Below are 22,918 nucleotides of genomic sequence, written 5' to 3'. Positions count from 1 at the left end.
ATAATATTAGCCTAAACGAAATAGCCTAACCCGAAATTGATTATTAGTTTCCTGTTTATTTTGAAATAGGAACGAGGTGACTTTTAATTATTAATTATTAATTATCTTTTATTATCTTTATTTAGTTTGAACTATTACAAGCAACTATTGACTCGTTTTGACTAGAGCAGGCATTTAATTATTTCACAACAATATTTGATTTTATAAATAAGTGAAGGAGTTGTACTTTTCATTCATCATTATTGTTGATATTATTAAGGTCGGAAAATGGCAAGTAGAAGTAGTTGAAAGTTATTTTAATAGAGAAAATTAGAAATAAAAATAAAATAATTAATTATTTTGAGATTTTCAATTTTGGACGCGGGCGGTAAAAAATAATCAAGTGCGAAGGGCCTAACCTATAACGAAACACGCTCTAAAAAATTGGGAAACTTAAATTGGGCAACCCCCCCTCGTCGTATATGCTATAGTATATGCCTATAATTATAAATAGACCCCCTACCATTAAAGTTCGGAAAGGGGCCGGGGTAGGCCTACAGACTGGGGGGGTGACAATTTTTGGCATGCTGAGCGTCGAGCTGAGGGAATAGGCCTAGCAATTTTTGTTTGATGGGGAAATCTGAATTTCAGGGGGTCCAAAATCATGGAATCTCCACAAAATGGGGACAGGAAAATGTTATTCTTCACGAACACAATTAGGGACCGTTCACAGACACTTGTTAGGGGGGCCTGAGCCTGATGCAAAAAAATTTCATCGCAAAAGTTTTTCGGGGCATACCGGTATAAACTCGATTTTCCCAGGAAAATTTGTGGTCATTTTTTTTGCAGCACCCCCCCCCCCCCCTTAGGAGGGTCAACACTTTTCAGGGCCCCATTTTTGCATCAGCCCCCCAACAAGTGTTTGCGAACGGTCCCTAGAATCCGGCGTTTCACGCTGAAAAGGTAAAAACACCGAGTGCATCAGTGACTCCAATTGGCGCTTGGCGGTGTGTAGCTGCATCATAAATAATTTACAAGCATTACTCTCTAGCCCAGTCTTCGTTTTGTTAGGAGCGATGAGTGTCAATTACAAACAATAGTTCAGACTGTGAAGGAGATTACATAAACATGTGCACATGGGGACTTCAAAAGAAAATAAAAGCCGTGTGTTTTGATATTTGGAGCACAGTAAATGGAAACGCGTCTTGAATTTTGCTCATTTCATTCGGGGTTAAGATCGAACTTGACTTTGTCCTCGACATCTAACTTTGTCTCCCCAGTGGACTACGTTGTTTGCGATATTTGAGAGAGAGACTGCGGCGTACTTCGGCCTATTTTTCGGATAAATTTGCAGCTCCATTTATCATTTTCCCATCTCCGTTTCGTATGATCGGTTCAGTACGTAGTGTGTAGTATTGGACACAATCCCAATGTGACTTTGTCACTGTTAGAGAAAATCCATGCAGGTATCTATTCATCATCAAGCCACGACTTAACATTTCCACAATTTTTGTTTTGCATGTTGGATTAGCGTTTATAAAAGATCCGATTCTAACATTTGATATCACAGTACGAAGAACATATTGTAAAATGGGCGAGGGAAGCATGGTATCGAAGCAGGAGCAAGCCAAAGCCGAGGAGGCAGGACAAGAACTTGCACCTGGAATAACAAGGGAAACATGGGGAAATAGAATGGACTTTGTTATCTCGTGTATCGGTTATGCTGTAGGACTCGGCAACATTTGGCGTTTTCCTTACCTTTGTTACAAGAATGGAGGTGGTAAGTATGATTTCAAAATCTGTATAATTTAAATCGTATTTTAAGAAAAAATTAAAGGTGTACTCAAGCGAGTCTAGGCTAGGTACCGGGTCCGGGTATCATGGCCAGGGATTTACTCGAGAAGTCTAGCCACGAATTTGCTCACCGATAGCTTCACATTCGAGGCTAGAGACCTAATTGCAATTGCATTCAAAATCTAGTTGGGAGTATAAACACAGCCGGTCGATGATGCCGATCATCGCGATCACGACAGGCGATCGCCTCAAAAATGTTGCTAAACATGTAAAATTGCACAAGTCATTTATCAACAAAATTTTGGACTGTTCAAAATACTATACATTATTTAATTTGTGTACATAAAATCGTTGAATACTTTGCTTAGGCGATATTCAGATTAATCAAAAATAATCAATTACTTTTTTTTAATCGGGTACTCAATTATTTAAAAACACCGTAATCGAAATATCGAGATTTAGATTTTATCGAAAATAATCGACTGTTTTTCTTAGCAAATGGATTATTAAAGCAATTTTTTCAACTGATAGGTGGTTTTTAGTGCCGTACTATTACGCTGACTTTCGTATTCGGCGAGGAGGACGATTTTGACCTCCTGGTTTGTTTACAAACAGAGAGGTAGACAAAAGACCGTTCCGCTTGTCCAAACACACAAGTATCAGAAGGATGGTCCACAATAGCGTGATTCACTAACATGAATAGGGATTAAAAAGCTGTCACATAGAACCATGTGCTTCTATTGTCCAATTTGCCATCAAGATTTCATATGGAAACAGTTCAGACCCAGAACAGGATCATGTCAGAAATTAATACCGTACATTGGCGAGTATAGTCCCACCTTCGAGTAAAGTCCCACCCCCAAATTTTTATTTTTTTAATTTTTTTTTTTAAGTTATTTATTTTTTCGGCTTTGGAGTGTCCCAGGACCTAGACCTAAATGCTAGGGTCATTCATGGTTGACCTAAAAAAAAAAAAAAAAAAAATTCAAGATATTCAATGCATTTTGAAATCATTAAGGGGGTACTACACCCCTGGCCAATTTTGTGCCTATTTTTGCATTTTTTCTCAAAAGTTCTAGCACATTGGTGACAAGTAAGATATGTATATAGGGGCAAGGACTACCATTACTGTACTGAAAATTCAGTAACTCAAAGCAAGTAGTTATTGATTTATTGATCAAATACTGGTTTTCCCTCATTTTTGACTGGAACTCCACAACTGTTGTCTGTACTGGAATAAAATACCCAGTGCAGTAGTTGTAGTCCTTGCCCTATAATATACATATCTTACTTGTCCCCATTGGCGCTATAATTTTGAGAAAAAATGCAAAAAAAAGGCACAAAATTGGGCAGGGTGTAGTATTTCTTAATAGAGTATTCATGACATGAAAATAAATTATCAATTTTCATATTAAAAATACAAAATATCTTGATTTTTTAATATTTTTTTTTAGGTCAACCATGAATGACCCTAGCATTTAGGTCTACATGTAGGTCCAGGGACACTACAAAACCGAAAAAATTCTAGTACCCCCTTAACATGCTTAAAGAAAGTGTAAAAATGATGCACCAAATGGCTTCAATTGGACCTTCATTTTGCAAATTTTTCCAACTCCCCTGTGTTAATACACAGTGTGTGTAAACAAATTCCCCTTTTCGCTTCACTCAACACTATTATAATTTATACAATACCGTATCGAAAAATTTCGGAAATTAAAATTAAAAAAAAAATTTTTTTTTAAAGTTATTTATTTTTTCGGCTTTGGAGTGTCCCAGGACCTAGACCTAAATGGGTCACTCCATATGAAATCAAGGAGGCTCCCCACCTGACCCCCTCAGATTTGCTTTATATTTTAGTCATAGGTTGTACCTGTAAAAATATTAAAACCCTGCAAACGTGAGGTCTGTAGCTCTTACGGATTTTCTGTGGCAGTCATTTAAAATTGGAGTAGGTGGGTCTAAATTTGGACCCAAAAGTTGCCCTTTAAATAAATTTCATCTTTGGGAGTCTGTGCCTTCTTTATAAAGAGAGAGAGAGAGGTCTGAAACCTTGTATACACAGTAACTGCATGCCCAATTTGTCAAAAAGTAAAAAAATAAAAATTTCTGTAATTGCGCGTTGTGTCACGGGGTCATTAAATATGCAAGAAAAAATGTAATGTTTTGTAAACTGGCAAGTTTAGCCCCCCTAAACTCACATTTTTGTCAGATTAATTATTTTTTGTTGTCACTGATGCTATAAATAGGTTAAATACAATGCATATCCAAAAAATTGACCTCGCATTTCATTTACATTTTGAACAGCGCCCTCACGAAGATGAAATTTATTGCAAATTCAATATTTTCAGGGGGCCCGAAGTCGATGTGGTCCACCTTCAAACTTTATACAACATCACTTTTATATGACTACTAGTCTTAAATTACAACTTTGTTAAGTCCCAGTAATTGTATAGGTTGACTTCATATAAAACGACAAGCCCAAAGTTGACCATTTTCTTATGATAGCATGTACTGCAAATGTGCCGAATTTGGAAGGCTTAAAAGTCAAATTGGCCCCAATATTGAAAATAAAGTGGAAATAAAAGTAAAATAGGGCCAATAACTACGCATCTAGTCATTTAGTTTCAATATTGTGGCCATTTTGACTTCTAAGCCTTCCGAATTCGGCACATTTGGAGTACATGCAATCATAAGAAAATGGTCAACTTTGGGCTTGTCGCTTTTATATGAAGTCAACCTATAAAATTACTGGGATTCAGCAAAGTTGTAATTGAAGACTAGTAGTCATATAAAAGTGATGTTTTATAAATTTTGAAGGTTGACCACATCGACTGTGGGCCCCCTGAAAATGTTGAATTTGCAATAAATTTAATTTTCGCGAGGGCGCTGTTCGAAATGTAAATAAATTGTCACCTCAATTTTTTGGATATGCATAGTATTTGTCCTATATATGGTCATTTTCACGGTAAAGGGTGTAACTTTGGATTTTTAACATTTTGATCCGTAGTTTTCTAATAAAGCCACAGAATTCCATGATTTTTGGCCACATAAGTCATCTAGTTAGCAGCTACCTTGGGTAGCATAATCATCTTCGGGAGTTACTGCGTTCAGTTTTAGCAGGCTTAAATGTACCTAATATTGCCATTTTGAAAAACTGTAAAAACAGTAACATTTTGTAAAACCCTGTGTTTTCTTCAGTTAGTTCATGGATAATTTTTCTTATCCTGAAAGTACGGTCATATGTTCAGTAAACACTGCCACATTAGATTTAATTGTGAACAGCCCTGTATTTTTGAGAACCGGACTTCGATATTTGTCGTTTCGGAGGCTTCATTTTCCGTTAACAATTGTTAACAAACTTTGTGGGTATAGCTTTGGTTCATAATTCTTGGTTATTTCTTCACTTCTTCTTGATTCATAACAGTTGATATCTTAACTTGAAATGGGTAACAAAAATTTGTTGATTTGCAAGCTTTTAAAATTTTTATAAAATCTTGACTTCAAAGAGCCGTTTTTCCGTTAACTTTTTTGAAGCCTCCGAAACAAACTGTTCAGCAAGCTTGGGCAAATGTAAATAAAAGAGCTCATCCAATCTATTTATCAAAATGTAGCAAAGTAGATCCTCAAGTCACTTGTTTTTAAATCATGGAGATATATATCACCGTTTGAAAATGGGACCCAATACAAACTTTCCGTTAACAATTGAAGCCTCCGAAACAAATGAAGCCTCCGAAACAACAGTAAGCTTAATTATCATCTATGCATATCTAAATTGGTATGTTCCATATTGATATCTGCATTGTAATTGTTGCATGATATGTGCAGAATGTCATAAATTAAAAAAAAAATTGATATTATGGTTAATGCTTGAAAAATATACTGATATCCAAGAAAGCCCGTTTCGGAGGCTTCACATGCAAATAACACCATACTTAACAAATGGGTGAAAAAATTACCATGTTATAAATCTACAATATCTGCCGAATAGAATCATTGATTCAATACACACAAGAAAATAACAGCTTAGATGATCCCAACAGTGTTGTTTACAAAAAAACTACTTCTGCAATGTTTAACCATTGTTAACATGAAGCCTCCGAAACAAAAAAAATGACTTGCTGTGATAATTTAATTTTTGTCACAACTGAAATTCAATACTTAGAAGCAAAGCATGAAAATTGGTAATTGTGTTATTTTTTACCAATTTTTTCATGTCAACTTGTAGTAGTTAGCCAAATATTTTACTTTTATGATCACCTGTGTTGTTAACTGAAGCCTCCGAAACACAAATCACTTGAAAAAAAAAAACTAAAAAATAACTCCAATTTCTGTGAAACTTGGCTGGGAGGTTCCTTTCATCAAGTAGTATTTGTACATGAAGTTAGACATTTAAATTATTTTAAGAACCTAATTAAAACTTAAAAAACATGTTTAAGGTTGGGAAATTTCCATTGCAAATGACCCTTGATGTTAAAAATTTTCAAAATTGCAATTACAAACATAGCAAAACATGGTATAAAATTTAACTTATGTTGACTTACTTTGGAATGGGATTTCACATGTATTCCAGCTTTCATGTCATAATTTTCTGAGCTTATGTAAAATACATTTTTTCTTAGATTTTAACCAAAATGTTATGGAAATGTCAAATTTTTTATCAGAAATCAAAAGGTTTAAGCCTTGAAACACTATTTTACTCGAATTTAAGTTGCTTCTATGCATGATTACAGTAAACAAAAACATATTTAAGTGGTTTGAAATTTTGACCCTAAAAATCAAAAGTTACACCCTTTAAGTACTGTGAAAATGACCATATAGCATTAGTGACAACAAAAACAATTAATCTGACAAAAATGTGAATTTAGGGGCTAAACTTGCCAGTTTACAAAACATTACATTTTTTCTTGCATATTTAATGACCCCGTGACACAACATAATTAGAGAAATTTTTTTTTTTTTACTTTTTGATCAATTGGGCATGCAATTAGTGTGTATACAAGGTTTCAGACCTCTCTCTCTTTTTATTAGGAAGGTACAGGCTCCCAAAGATGAAATTTATTCAAAGGGCAACTTTTGGGTCCAAATTTAGATCCCCCTACTCCAACTTTAAATGGCTACCATACATGTTTTTGTAGAAAATCTGTATATTGAAAATAAAATGGAAATAAAAGTAAATAGGGCCAATAACTACTCATCTAATCATTTATTTTCAATATTGTGGCCAATTTGACTTTTAAGCCTTCCAAATTCGGCACATTTGCAGTACATGCAATCATAAGAAAATGGTCAACTTTGGGCTTGTCGTTTTATATGAAGTCAACCTAGACAATTACTGGGACTTAGCAAAGTTGTAATTTAAGACTAGTAGTCATATAAAAGTGATGTTTTATAAATTTTGAAGGTGGACCACATCGACTTTGGGCCCCCCGAAAATGTTGAATTTGCAATAAATTTCATCTTCGTGAGGGCGCTGTTTGAAATGTAAATGAGTTGTGACCTCATTTTTTTGGATATGCATTGTATTTATCCTATATATAGCATCAGTGACAACAAAAAATAATTAATTTGACAACAAATGTGAATTCAGGGGGGTTAAACTTGCCAGTTTACAAAACATTACATTTTTTCTTGCATATTTAATGACCCCGTGACACAACACGCAATTACAGAAATTTTTTTTTTTTTACTTTTTGACAAATTGGGCATGCAGTTAGTGTGTATACAAGGTTTCAGACCTCTCTCTCTCTTTATAAAGAAGGCACAGACTCTCAAAGATGAAATTTATTTAAAGGGCAACTTTTTAGTCCAAATTTAGACCTCCCTACTCCAACTTTAATTAAATGGCTGCCACAGAAAATCCGTAAGAGCTACAGACCTCAAATTTGCAGGTTTTTATTTTTTTACAGGTACAACATATGAATAAAATATAAAGCAAATCTGAGGGGGTCAGGTGGGGAGCCTCCTTGATTTCATATGGAGTGACCCAAATGCTAGGATCATTCATGGTTGACCTAAAAAAATTTAAAAAAATTCAAGATGTTTTGTATTTTTAATATGAAAATTGATAGGCCCTTCGCACTTGATTATTAGTTTCCTGTTTACCGCCCGCGTCCAAAATTGAAAATCTCAAAATAATTAATTATTTTATTTTTATTTCTAATTTTCTCCTTTAAAATAACTTTCAACTACTTCTACTTGCCATTTTCTGACTTTAATAATATCAACAATAATGATGAATGAACAAAGAGTACAACTCCACCTTCACTTATTTATAAAATCAAATATTGTTGTGAAATAATTAAATGCCCGCTCTAGTCAAAATGAGTCAATAGTTGCTTGTAATAGTTCAAACTAAATAAAGAAAATAAAAGATAATTAATAATTAATAATTAAAAGTCACCTCGTCCCTTCTTCAAAATCTTTAACAGGAAACTAATAATCAAGTGCGAAGGGCCTAATTTGTATTCATGTCACTCTATTAATGATTTCAAAATGCATTCAAATTCAATTTTCGCCTTTTTCAAACTCAAATTATTGTGCACAATAATAATACCAAACAAGTGACGACATTGTGTTATGTAATTTGTGGAAGAAGAAGCATTTTTTAGTGAAAATCACATTTTGGCCATAATGACCTTTGGATGACCTTTGACCCCGAGTTGGTCATGTAACATTTGTCCCCCCACCCAATGGTCCTTGTGACCAAATATGGTCACATTGCCTTAAAGCATATGGCTACGATGGCTCGTTAAAAGTTTGACAGAAGAAAGAAAGAAAGAAGAACTGACCAAAAACAGAACACTCGCAAATTGGAAATTTGCGATTGTAAATAGTCCACCAAATGGTTTCAATTGGTCCTTCATTTTGCAAAAGTTTCTCACTTCTGAGGGGCCACATCCCCCTCAGACACCCCCAGTACGTTGCGCAAGCGCGACGCAATATACTTAGATTTACATTCAGCCCCCCGCAGTAACAAATCCTGCACACGCCCATGTAAGGGGTGTGGTATGATGAATGTTTGGACAGTATTTTGAGTATTTTGTCCTTTTGAATTCAAGTACAAGGCCCTCCAAGGTCTGGGTATAGGCCTATAAGCACGGTGTAAATTACTAGAAAAAAATACCCACTTATATAATTATATTTTCTTGTTTTAGAGAGCCTATTCAATATGACTTTCTTGCTTACTTACAGGTGCATTCCTGATTCCATATCTGCTGTGTCTTCTCTTTGCGGGTATTCCATTATTTTTCCTGGAGGTTGCATTGGGACAGTTTATGTCACGTGGATGCATTAAAAGTTGGCAGATTTGCCCACTTTTTCAAGGTAAGCAATTATGAAATGTTTGTTTTGTCTGGAAATTGTTTTGTTTATATTGTAGAATGCCATTGTTTTTTGTATATTATTATTACATGTGTTTTTTTCCCTGAAAGCGCTGTGGTCCTTGGAGGTTGCTTTAAATGCTTGGTTGTAATGTATATTGTAAGGGACGCACCATTAGATTCTCAGGGGGGGCAGGAAGTTTTTGAGAAAAAAAAACTTCCCCACTACATGAGCAAAAAAACAAACTTTCCCCACCAACACTTAAAAAAAAAAAAACTTCCCCCACCTAACTGTGTGTAAATGCATGCACATTTTTTTTTTAAACTTCACAAAAAAAAAAAAAACTTTCCCCGACCCCAACTTCCTACCCCCCTGAGAATCTAATGGTGCATCCCTAAACCATTTAGAATCTATGTTTTGCATCTACTGGGTCCTTGAGAAATTTGATAAAATAATGGATCTGCGCTGAGATGTTAATGCACCTAATGCACGAGCCCCACAGAGGTGAGTGCATTGGACAACCACACGCTGACACTGGAAAAATTACCATACATAATTTTGTAAATAATTTATAACATGCATCTGATAAGATATGGTACAGGAACTGGGGAAATAACAAGAAACATCTTAATGGAAAACCACTGTTCTATAGTCTGCATACTTTAGTAAAATTTAATTTTCAGATTTTCTCAAAAACTGGTCATTTTTGCAGGAATCTGTTATGCTACATGTAGTTGGATTACTTGCATCCTTTCCTTTTTGAAACTGTATAAACATGCATATATTAGTTATTACAAAAAAAATAAAAATAAAATCCCCCATATCAGTCAAGGCTGTTCTTTTCTCTCGCATATTCACATCTTATTCTTCTCATTTGGATGAAATGTCTAACATGAGCAAAATCATTATCACCTTAGATAAATAAATTGTCAATCATTGAAAGTGAGTGGGATTCATTGCAAGCATGGCATTGCATGGATCGACAGCATCTGTGTGACACCACTTCCAAGTTGATTGACTTGGCTATTTTATACATAATTATTGTGCCACCATGTATTTATAGATTCTTCATAAAGTAATTGATTCTGTGAATCTGGATACCTTAAAATTACCATTTTGCAATTTTCCATCACAGCTCTGAATATTGAAAATCCAAGGAAACAAATCCACATTCAATACGGAAACAGGATTACTTCCTTGAGTTTAGTTTCCTATTTAACCCCATGTACAGGGTGTACAACTAACAGAAATGCATGATAAACATCTTTTTATAAAAACATAGTAACATACATACAATATGTACATTATATAGTCCAATCAAAGTGAGGTGGGTTTTGACACATCACTAATTGCAACAGAATTGTTTTCACTGCTATGCATTTCAGAAATGGCCCCTCAGCATACCGGTACCAAAAGTATTAAAAATTAAAATTTACTTTTTTAGTAGTGGAAAGGTAGTTTTTGGCGGGAAAAGGTCATAGGGCTGGGGTCAAATTTCAAAATGGCTCCAATCATTTGAAAACTATACTAAATTATTCCTCTAGTCATAAGGTTTCAGAAATAGTATAGTTTGACATATCTGTGATCATGTATGGTTCTTGAGTTATAAGCAATATAAGGTCAAAGGTCAAAAACTAAAAATTGTCTGATTGTAATCAAAATGGTCTCAAATTGCTCGTTTTGCAAACAGAATATTTGCACTGTTTATGATGTTTAATTACGTAGGTAATATCAAAATATAGGTCATGGTCAATAGAGTTCAATGGTCATTGACCTCTTGAACTCTCCTACCTAAGTAACTAAACATCCAAGAAATGGCAAGCTATTTTTAATTTAATCTGAGTGTTTTTCAAGGACGAACAGATTAAGACCATTTTTAAGGAGATTGGAGCATTTTTTCAAAGTTGACCCATGTGTAGCCCAAAATATGACCTTTGACCTATTTGCCTATAAGGCTCAAAATAAGCTAAGGTGTCATAAAAGTGTAACACACAATTATTTTTCCAGCTCTTTTCTTTTGGTCTCCAACCAGGTTTAAATTATAGTATGCACATATATCGCTCATAATACACTAAAAGAAAGATAAGTTATAGACCATTTACTTCACAAATTTAATTTTCTAGCCCTTGCGTACGTTATATTTGACAGACACAATTTTGATGATTTTCTGCCATCAAATAAAAATTTATAAAGTATTACATAAGGTATTTTGTGGTTATTTAGGTGTAGGACCTACAGCAACTGATTGTGGAAAAAAATGTGTCCAAATATTACAATAAGGAGGATAAATTGTTATAAATAAAATATGTGTCTGTCAAGCCATAACATACGCAAGATGTCTGTCAAATGTAACATACAGAATAATAATTTGGCAAAAACAGTAGTTCAAGATGGGAAATTGAATAAAGATCACATGCAGTTTATAAATCACATGTTTTAAAACACTTTTACTCTAAACTATCATCATAATGTGAACATCAAGTGATTTTTAATTTTTTTAAACGTATTGCGTATGTTACTTTTGACAGACACATACAAATCTCGCGTATGTTACTTGCGAACAAATGTTTGACAGACAACACTTAACAATGGATTGAAAAAACAAAAAAGCTTCTCCTCACAAAGTGATAGTGCCACAAAGCTAGGTGGAGCTAAATGCTATGTCATGTAGCATAATTAGCTGTATCACCCTAGTTTAGCAGGAATTACAGCACCGTCTTGCGTATGTTACTATTTGACACACATTTCAAGAAAAAATTTAAAATTGTTATATGTTCAAAAAAGATGGCAGCCACTTACAAATTGATTATAATATGGAGAAATGAAGTTATTTACAATAGATTTACCCTTTAGTTTATGCTTCAAGTCTTTGTTTATAAAAAACTGAGGGACTTCAAAATCAATCAAAAGTTTGACAGACAATAGTAACATACATAAAGGCAAACTTTTAAATCCTTTTTTGATCTGTTAACTTATAATTCATAATGCCTCTTTCTGTTTTTTTTTGATTGGTTTACTGCACCATTTTGGGAAACAGGTCACATGAATTTCTATAAGGATCCATAAAAAAAATTAAAAGCTGTTGAAAAAAGGCGTCTCTTGGCATGTTACAAATAAAAGTGTAAAAATAGGCATTTTTAGGCATTTTTACAGCTATTTTTTACTATTTTTATTATTTAGAGTGAAAGGATTTTACTTAAATTGTGTATGCTATGTCTTTACTACCTAAACTTGCCACTAAACTAGCAAATATTCTATTTCTATAATTATTATTTTTAAAAAAAGATGTCAAAATATATGGCTATAATATGACACCTTAGCATATTTTGAGCCATAACTTGATAACACATCACAAATATGACAAACTATACTTTTTCTGAATCCTTATAACTAGAGGAACAATTTGGTATAGTTTAAAAAAAGATTGAAGCAATTTTGACCCCTGTATGACCTTTTCCTGCCAAAAACTACCTTTCCACAAAGTATAATTTTAGTATACTTTTGTTATGATGTGCAGGGGACAAGAAAAACAGTAGGGCCTACCGTAGCAAAAGGGGTTGCGAAAAATTGATGAGCACTTGATAAGCTCAAGGCATACATTTACCCTAGTAGAGTTAATAAAGCTAGACAAGAGTTCATATTTGATAACCATCATCATCACTGGCAAATGGATGTTAGAAACGATCAACAGGAAAGACGCACATATAGGAAAAAAACAAAGCCTGGAGCAGAAAATTTGTACTCTAGGCTCATCTGTTGTTGTTTTATGTGGATTTTGGAAAGAAATTTGTCAGCATCACTTTCAATTTGGATCAATGGTATTTGATCGCCAATTACACTGGTTCAAGCCTGGTTTGCTCTAATGAGATTTGCTGCAGTGTACTGATATAGCTCAGATAGTGCCGCCAGGCACAATATTGGCCAATTTGTAATATTTAAAAGTGGTCCTGCTTATAACTTCTCTGGCCCCTCTATTGATTTATTATTTTGGCAGAAAATCTATTCATAACAAAGGTTGTATCTAAAACTTAATTATTTGATTCTTGTTGTCGGCTGCTCCTGTGAGTTGGTCCATATTTTTTGCAGTTTACTGCGTATAATGAGAAGCACTTTCAAACAAATTGATAATGTACAAAAAAATGAAGGGCAACAGTAATCAATGTCCATTTTGGACACTTATAATTGTTAAGAAAATGTGATGTTGCTTCCGACTCTCTAATTAAGCATGAGAATAGATGTCCATTTGGGACACTTTAATTGTTAAGAAAATGTGATGTTGCCTCTGATTCTCTAATTAGGCATGAGAATGGCTTTTTTGAAAACTGCCTGAAAAAGTGTGTGACAGACAAAAAAATAAAAACGCATAAAGTTGGACAACAAAACTGCCTGACAAAACAGGCAAAAGCCTGAATTTTCTCATGCCTGAGTAGAGAGTCAGATGCAACATCACATTTTCTTTTTTATTAAAGTGTCCTAAATGGACATTCACATTATCAATTTGATATCAGTTATGATTGACTTATTAATTATTGAGATAGAAGAAGCCTCCAAAAACCCATGAACTCACAAACAATTATTTGTTTTATGTTAATTGCCGGCCACATAAGAATTACTATGACTTATTGAATGGCATTGCTTGGCATCATATCTCTGATAATCTACTCGTTGATAAACAGCAGGAACTCTCTAACAAGCCTTGAAATAAGCAGACTGGAACCAGGAGCAATTTGTTTCGAACATTGCTCCTGGTTCACTGGGATTTTACAAGAACCAGGAGCAATTTCTGAAGAAACAGGAGCAATTTTCAAATATTTTAAATTCTTTTCTGCAGATACAATACAGCATACCAGCATGACTGCATCAAGTGCAAAACTGTAACCAGGAGCAATTTATTTTAGAAAATTGCTCCTGGTTCATGTGAATTTTACAAGGACCAGGAGCAATTGGTGGCTTTACGAGAGCAAATTTGCTCCCCGCGCCTGCTTATTTCAAGGCTTGCTCTCTAAGTTATTAATATTAATTAAGTACGGTATTAACTAACCTAAAAGGCATATAAAAAAATGCATGAAAAAACAAAGGTTGAATCGGCAAAGCGGATGTACTAGTATACACAGGCACTTGTACATGTTGGAAAGGCTTGCAAAACTAAATCAACAAAAAAGCAGGTGACCATACTACAGTGCTGTAAAAAGTATGGAAGCTTTTGAACTTGAAGGTCATATTGGACGTGATCTAGATAATAGAGCAAGGGGTAGTTGAAAGCACAGCACAGACCAGAGCAGTACTTGCAGCACCCCCTGCATGTTACACTTATCCCACATGAAAGCACACATTGTTTGTTCTGTGGTTTATTCCCCAAAATAGGGCCAGAAAATGCAAAAGAAAAGAAAGATCAAAACAACCCTGGGGCAAACCGATACAGGCCCAAATACTGGAGTCACCAACTTTTAGTAACAATATAGTTGCAACCAGCAAAAATTGTGATTTGGGCTGTTAAAGCCATATTATAACATTTTCATACAAAATAGATTAACATTTCTTGGCCATAAAATGTTAGTTTTTACTGTCAGATATATCCCCCTTTATTTTTGAACCGAACAACTACGGCAGAGCAAAGAAAATTGGAATTTACTACCAGCGCCCATGTCACCAATACGTACCACTCCTTCGGTCATGTTATGGTACGGCCCTTTGTTGTGTAGATCACCGTCACAAGCATGCCGTGGTAATGCACTGTGTGTTATGAACATCGTGTATGCGTTCGACTAATAATTCCATCGTAATAATAAAACGCTGATTCCGGCGTTTTATTCAAAATCTCGGATTTTGACAAAACTACAGCACCTAGAGTTTTGATTTTTTTCAGGGTATATTGGTTTAATAAAGTACGGTACAATATAATCGTGTAAAAAAATTAATTTTAAAAAAATCAGTGAGGGCGTCCTCCTCAGCAAATGTTATAATATGGCTTTAACCTTTTCACATTAATTGATTTGATATGATTTGATTTGATTTGGTAAGTACTATAAGAATCACATAGAAACTATGCTACAGTTCCTATAACAAAATCATAATTACAGAACATGAAGTATCAGTTAACGAAATTACAAATTGACACAAGTACCAAGTATAGCCCAAAAAGCCTTTGGAAAAGGTTATTTCCATTGGGGTCCTTTTAATACAAGCAAGAGATAACATTGAACAAAATAAATGCAAAAGCAGTTATGTGAGACCAGCTCAAACTCTTGATCAGCTAAAAACTGTTTGAACAATTTAAAATCATTAATGTTCTTGATTTCTATTCGGCAGTGAGTTCCAATCATGTTTTAATGATTGCAGTATAACGAGAGCGGTTACAGCACCAAAGCTGAACCATTGCTTTGGCAGTATATTGTGGTACCGGTATACTATTGTCACTTGGGGGTTCATACCTTCATGGGATATGTGAAAAGGACCCAAAATATGAATATTATATTCTTATAAGGAGTTTCACCCCTGCTGGGGAAATTATTTTAATTATATAAGGCCACGCGTTTTGAACTCGCCACCCAAAAATGGTGGTTTTGTTACGCTTTTCCAAATCGAGACTCGTTCAAATTGTTATATCTCTGCTTTAAAAACAAAAGGTTCAGAATGGCCGAGGTGGTTGTTGTGGCGGTGGTGGTATGTACAAAGTCTATGAGAAATATAGATTTTGTGTGTGCACGTTGAATCAACTGATCATATCTTTTCATCCATATGGGCTACAGGCATGGTTAAGAGCTCTTGTGAAAGGTTATTAATTATGCTAATTGTTTTTAATCATTTTGAACTCTTTATGATTGGTTTAGTTTATAAAATGCAAACTTTTACGTACAAAACTACCCTTTTTCATATTAAACACTGTAGTAAGCAATGCGGATGTCTTCAAAATCTAAAAGTTGCTGTAAATATTTAATTACTTATCCTATCATAGTCAAAGTATACATTTTCTGAGAGGAAATTTGATGAGGAATCTAAATATGGACTTACTTTTTCTGTATGGGTTAGGGGTAAAATGTTTCAGTTCAAAATATGTTGAATTGTAAAAAAATTTGATCATATTTTGGGACACCCTGTATTCTGAGATTACCAAACAGCTGTGATTTTTTTTTCTTCCCCAGTCAGTAGGATCCCCCTAACCTCTAACCAAATCAATGTTGTTTACTTTCAGTTTATAACTGCAAGTTAGTAATAAGCAATGCATTAAGTGACCCATTTTTTATTTGGAATTTTTTTATTCCACCCTGTATAACTTCAAGGTCACCCTGTACAATGAGTTGAAATGTGTATATTTGAATTGCTTATGCCTTCAGCTTTTCAAAAATGTATACTTTTGCTAGTTTAGGGTTGATAGTTGTGTAGATATTCTAATTTGAAACTTGATTGGTGTAAAAATTCATAATATTTGTGATGTAACGCTAAGGGTGGCGAGTTCAAAACACACGGCCATAATCTGTACTTTTTCTCTTTGATTTGACACCACTCAGGGGGTCATACTTTCTTGTCAGTTCAAGATATGAAAAGGACCCACAACTATGAATATTGACCCAGGTCTTTTGAGGAGTGTCATCCCCAATTTGGAAATTATTTTAATTATATTCTTTACTTTTTTGTCTTTCATAATGATTCAACACTTCTCAGGGGGTCATACCTTCTTGTATTTCAAGATAGGACCCAAAATAGGAATTGACCCGGGTCTTATGAGGAGTGTGACCCTGGTAGGGAAATTATTATTGTTATATATTCTTTATTTTTTCTCTTTCATTTGACACCACTCATGGGGTCATACCTTAGTGGCATTTTGAGATATTATCAAATGCTTAGTCAGTCAGTAAGTAAGATACACTCATGTAGGATGTAGGCTGATACCATTTCATGGTTCAGCAAAAAGAAACTTGCAGGGTTTGCAGGTTTTTGCCGCAGGTGGAAAAAACCGTGGTTTTAATCGCGGTTTAAAAAAAAAAGATTTATAGTTCAGTTTTTTCATCTCAAAACAAATTATTAAGAAACAAAAATCATTTCCTGAGTGTAACAAGGCCAGATTTTGTAATTATATTATAATATAAGTAACATATAAAAGAAATTAAAGGCATGCATTTTCATTGCTCAAGTGCATTTAACCGAATTGTGGCATAAATCAGATTCAAAACATTTTCATTTTAAGGACTTGATGAGACAAAAATTATGTTGAATGATTCATTAAAAGTTGTGTGCTACTGTTTATGAGCTTTCTGTGTTACTTTTTAATATTTGAGTGACTATATTTGAGTTTTTGCCATTTTTGCCGGTTTAAACCAGGCAAAAACTGGCAAAAACAGGTTTTTGCCAGTTTTTTGCCACCGGCAACGGCAAAAACCGAACCCTGAAAGAAAGTGAATCTATCTTGACCCTTGGAGTGAGGAACCTTAAAGTTGAATGGACTACCCCTGGTACTGTAATTATGAAGAGATGATACTCTAGTAAAATGCATTTTGATATATTCAGGACAACAGTTATGGAATTTTTTACAACTCAGACCTGCCAACTAGTATGTAGATAGAAACTGGCAATAGTTTTTATAATTATGTTCTCGGTAGGCCTACCTGATTGAATTTTCAAGCGGAATCAAGGTACCGCACCCCAAAAAAAAAAAAAAACAAATTTTACAAAAAGTTATAGATCTTATAATAAATGCTTCTACTAAAAAAAATTTGCTTTTTTTTCAATTTTTTTTTTTTTCAAAGCTGGATAAAGTTTTACATTTTCATTGCTTAATTGCTTCTATTGAACATGCAGAAACACATTGAATTAGTATGCATTGCTAGCTGTTCAATAGAAGAAAAGTACCGGTACCGGTAATTAAAACATACAACTTTATCCAGCTTTGGAAAAAAAACTTTTTTAGTATAGCTGCAGCATAAGCATTTCTCTGGTTTCCAACCTTGAAACAAGTAATTTAGGGTCTATAACTTGAATGATTCGGGTAACCTGTTGCTGTAATTTTAACCCGGATAGGCCAAGTGCAAGGGGGGGACTCGGGTACCCATTAATTAGTGGGAGCTTAAGTTTTAGCCCTACATGTTGATTTTATTTGCTAAACCAAACCTTGACAGATAACTGATTACCTTCATGCTTACATGTAGATATGAGGTGTCTGTAATCTATTATCAGTGTGACATTTCCACTTCTACAGCCTTTAATGTTTGGAGAGTCCTTATGAAAGGTGCCATTTGAAGTACTGAATGTAGATGTTTGCAACTCAAATTCAGGTCTTTCATTTTGCGGAGAGCTGAAGCTGTCACTTGGACTTCACCCAATAGTTTCCCAGTAGTTTATTTGCAAATTATAAATAAACTAGAGAACGGCAGCATTTCTTGCATTAGCCACTTGTTGCACTTTGCACTTGCTTGTGGAATATACTGCAAGCCCAAGCATGTACATTTGCACTTGGTTGTGGAATATACTGCAAGCCCAAGCATGTACCACAATATACTGCCAAAGCCCATGGTTCAGCTATGGTGCGGTAACCGCTCTTTTACTTTCATGTACCTATACTGCCAAAGCCCCATGGTTCAGCTATGGTGCGGTAACCGTACTTAAAAAACTTGTTGCACTTGCTTAACTCTAGCCATTTTTTTACTTTAGCCTTGCTTAACTCTAGCCATGTTTTACTTTAGCCACTTGTTGCACTTTGCACTTGGTTGTGGAATATACTGCAAGCCCAAGCATGTACCACTTGTTGCACTTTGCACATGGTTGTGGAATATACTGTGTACCACAATATACTGCCAAAGCCCCATGGTTCAGCTATGGTGCGATAACCGCTCTAGTTTACTTTCATGTACCTATACTTTAAAGCCCCATGGTTCAGCTATGGTGCGGTAACCGTACTTTAAAGCCCCATGGTTCAGCTATGGTGCGGTAACCGTGCTTTAAAAACTTGTTGCAACTTGGTTGTGCAAGAGCTATATACTGCAAGCCCAATACTGCGCAGTCAGAGCTATTTCACACACATTACAGATGTGGCGTTATTAGTAGTATGATATCACAGTGAAACATACTTGAAATCTATTGATATTAGCAACATTAAAGTGGTTTTACAGTAATTGAGGGCTATGAACTTTTGTTGTAGAAAAGGTTTGTGCACATTGGGCCTCATGGAAGAACAGAGGATACCTTAAAACATCCACTGAATGAGTAACCCAGGCAAAAGAAGAAATAAAATAAACAAACAAACATTGTTTACAAAACAAAACAAATAATGCTTTCGGAGGCTTCTCGGCTAAGCAATGAATTTAGCTACCATACATGTGTATAAGAATACACGATTTTGGTGGCAAAAACCAACAACCCCGATTTTCAAAAAAACTCAAAAATCCGTGATTTTAAGCCAAAAACACAAAATCAAAAAAACAAAACAAAATCCTTCTTTTTTTTTTCGGATTTGGAGAGTCCCTTAACCTAGATTCAACAACTCCTCCTATACCTTTGTACAGGAGCCAACCGTTGTTAATCCGTGATGAATCCACACTTTTACTGAAGCGTATACGCCTTAACGCGAAGCGAGACTACGCTACTGGCGAGAGCGCGTAAAATTTGTCATGCCTGGAACCTTGTGCGTATGCAAGCTTACAAGTTGAATTCAGTATTTTCAGATAGCGGCTAAATTTGCCGTTTTTTTGTGTAGTTTTATTGATGATATTAACAGAGAAATCATCGAAGTTTTTGTAAGGCTTAGTGACAATGATTAACTGACATTTCCTCGTGAAATAATCGTGAATTATACAATCTTTAGCTTCTTTTCGTTGTTGAAAGGGAGTCAATCATGTTTCACTGTTGTTCATCACTGTTTAACAACTGCGCGTCCAGCGCGTCTGCGTCAGTTTGCCGCTCGGGCAGCAAAGCTGCCCTCGCCAAGTAAACCAAGCAGACGACGCGCCGCATCGTTGTTAAACGGTGATGAACAACGGTGAAACATGATTGAATCTCTAAGTGAAGTACTGTAATCATTTGTAGTTGATTTTAAAAAAATTTGGAAAAAAGTTTCCAAAAAATGACAAGTTTGTATCCAAATTGGACCAATTTTCAACTTGTGTTCGCTGTATAATCTATTGAAGATATAAAAATGCATTGGTTTTGTACGCACGTCTATATCTTAAATATATTTTGAAGTGAACACAAGTTGCAAATTGGTCCAATTTGGATACCAACTTGTAATTTTTTGGTAACTTTTTTCCAAATTTTATAAAAACCAACCACGAATGATTGCAGTACTTCGGTCAAGGGCTTCCTAAATCCACGAAAAAGTTTTTTAAAGATGCAAAAAATGTCAAAAAACACATTTGGAGCCAAAATACGCAAATTGCACTGCAGATAAAGCAAGTGTGTATTTCTTAGCAGTCCTAAGTGTATAGTTTTATCTGTTTTTAAGACCTACAAAAATTACATAGAAATGAAAAGGGAAAAATTGTGTTTACAAGGAAGGAAAGATGATTTATTTATTTTACAAAATGTGTGTGTTTTATCCATTTGCAGGTGTTGGGTATGCAACAGCATTGATATGTTTGTGGTGTAATCTCTACTACATTGTGGTGTTGGCTTGGTCACTCTTCTATTTCTTCTGTTCGTTTACAACTAATTTACCATGGGCTCATTGTGGCAACTACTGGAACACAGACACATGTACAGAGGATTTCAAGTCTGTTCTTGTAAGTATACAGGCAGAATTTACTGACGCGAAGAATCACGAATCAGTCAGTTGACAATATAGGCTACATAATATAATGGAATAGGGTCAAATATTATGGGGGCCAGTTGGACTCCATAATCAACCAAATTGGAAAACTATGGGTCCCAAACAATTTTTGTTAGGTCTTTGGATACAAATTCCAACACGATTAATCGGTTATCATAAAAAAAAGCTCAAATGATGGGGTCCAAGTAGAGTTAGTAGAACCCATAATTTTCAAAATTTCTGACATTACTGAAAAAGTACAATTATTGTTTTATATTTGTCCATATTCCAGAGGTGATTATATATTACAAGTAGGCCTATAAATGTCTGCCCAGTGCATGTAGCGGGGTGTGTAGGCCTATGCCATGTCAATGACCTGACCAAATTACATATTTATGCATGTAAATACCGTACCCGTACCAGAAAAGACACAAATCTGTATATTTATGATCATGAGGGAAGCCACTAAGTTTACTTTTAATGTGTTTATTTAATAGATAGAAGAGCCATTATCATTTATTTGTTTTGCAACTTCAGATGTATATCATACACATCCACTTGCTAATCATACATCATATATGATTAACCTGTAATTATCTTGTTAATCAAATATACAAAACCTGTTTGATTTAATTGTTTTTAATATCAGGAAAACTATCGACTAGTTTTCTTCCAAATGATGCAACCTTGGCCAGATTCCCAACCCATCAAGTAGCAAAATCATAAGTCACTATGCTGGAATAGGATGGGTCATGATCTGAAAACGTGCTCTTTTAAGTTCCACATACTATGAAAGTATAACTGTTCACTGATATCAACATTTAACCCATCTATTAAAAATAAATTAAGTGTCCTAAAAAATTAGACCAAAGATTTCTTGGTACCTTTGGAATTGGCCTAGCATGTAGGTCCTACTTTTTCAGTCCCAACAAACTTTGGGGGTTTTGAGAGATGTCATGGTACTTCACACAGGGGGGGTCATTGGGGGCAAAGTAAATTTCAAAAAAATTAACAAATTTTGCTCAAAATTAACACCAAAAGTGGAAATTTTAGGATTTTTTTTTGGGGGGAAGGGGGCAAGAGTTCTAACTGGGGGGAATTTTCCCCCCGGCACCATCATTGACCAATTGAGAGAGGAATACCTCTAGTCATAAGGATTCAGAAAATGTATAGTTTGGCCTAGATCTAGGATGTACTGTTTTTGAGTTACTTTATGATCTATAGCGATAGAATGTGTGGAGTAGCCATATTTCAATTTCAATACACGATGCTACGATGGAAAAAAGCATTGTTGTGCGATATAGTGAAACTGGAGTAAACAACGTTGCATGGAAGGATTTTGATACAATATTGGCCTACACTATTTTTCATTTCCGAAGATCTATTCATCATGGTACAAAATCATTGAAGTGTAGATCTCCAGTTTTGTCCAGATTGACCCAACAGTTTAAGGGTCAATTAAGGCCAAATAAAATAATAAACATGTTTCACGTCCCCTCCCGCTTCCTTTTTTGAGGTTTCTTCAATTTTATTTCAGTTATAACTTTTCAAAATATATGTCTAGGAAGTAGAGATGCTTTCTATAGCCTTGGTAATATACAAGGAACACTTTTATAAGGTTTTGTGATAGTTAGGGGGCCTATCTCTCAGAACAACAAATAAAACTAGAGATAATTTGCGCTCACAGAGCGCAGACAATCGCCAGGCATGTAACCCTTTAATGACCTTTTGATCTGACCTTTGACCTTAATGTTTCCCAGGTCACGAGGTTTGTTGTCATCAAAATTGAGCCTCGTACTCCATTACAGATGTCCAAAAATGCATTTCTAAAATTTGACCTCTGCATGACCTTTGACCTGACCCCTGCAAAATGTTCCCTGGTCATCACTGTTATCACTGAGTTTGAGCCCCATACCCCTTACAGATGTCCAGAAAAAGAAATTATAAGATTTGACCCCAGATAACCTTTAAGCTGACCCCTGCAAAGTGTTCCAATATATTCCCCTGGTCATCAAGTTTGTTGTCACAGAGTGTGAGTCCCGTACCCCTTACAGATGTACAGAAAATGCATTTCTAAAATATGACATCTGC

At 35.0% G+C, this 22,918-nt stretch overlaps 1 protein-coding gene across 1 annotated transcript in view; it reads left to right on the top strand.

The window, feature by feature from the left end:
- Positions 1–1,082: 1,082 nt before the first annotated feature.
- Positions 1,083–22,918, top strand: part of LOC140149166 (sodium- and chloride-dependent GABA transporter 2-like) — a 65,932-nt gene continuing 44,096 nt past the window's right edge. Inside the window, exons 1-3 of the mRNA XM_072171363.1 lie at positions 1,083–1,759; positions 8,965–9,096; positions 20,629–20,801. Of these exons, the coding sequence (XP_072027464.1) occupies positions 1,570–1,759; positions 8,965–9,096; positions 20,629–20,801 (495 nt within the window). The 5' untranslated portion in view covers positions 1,083–1,569. The remainder of the gene's footprint in view (positions 1,760–8,964; positions 9,097–20,628; positions 20,802–22,918) is intronic.

Source organism: Amphiura filiformis, chromosome 3 (genome assembly GCF_039555335.1).
Source record: "Amphiura filiformis chromosome 3, Afil_fr2py, whole genome shotgun sequence".
Taxonomy (NCBI): domain Eukaryota; kingdom Metazoa; phylum Echinodermata; class Ophiuroidea; order Amphilepidida; family Amphiuridae; genus Amphiura; species Amphiura filiformis.
Note: the sequence above shows the minus strand (reverse complement) of the source record. Positions and strands in the feature narration are given on the sequence as shown.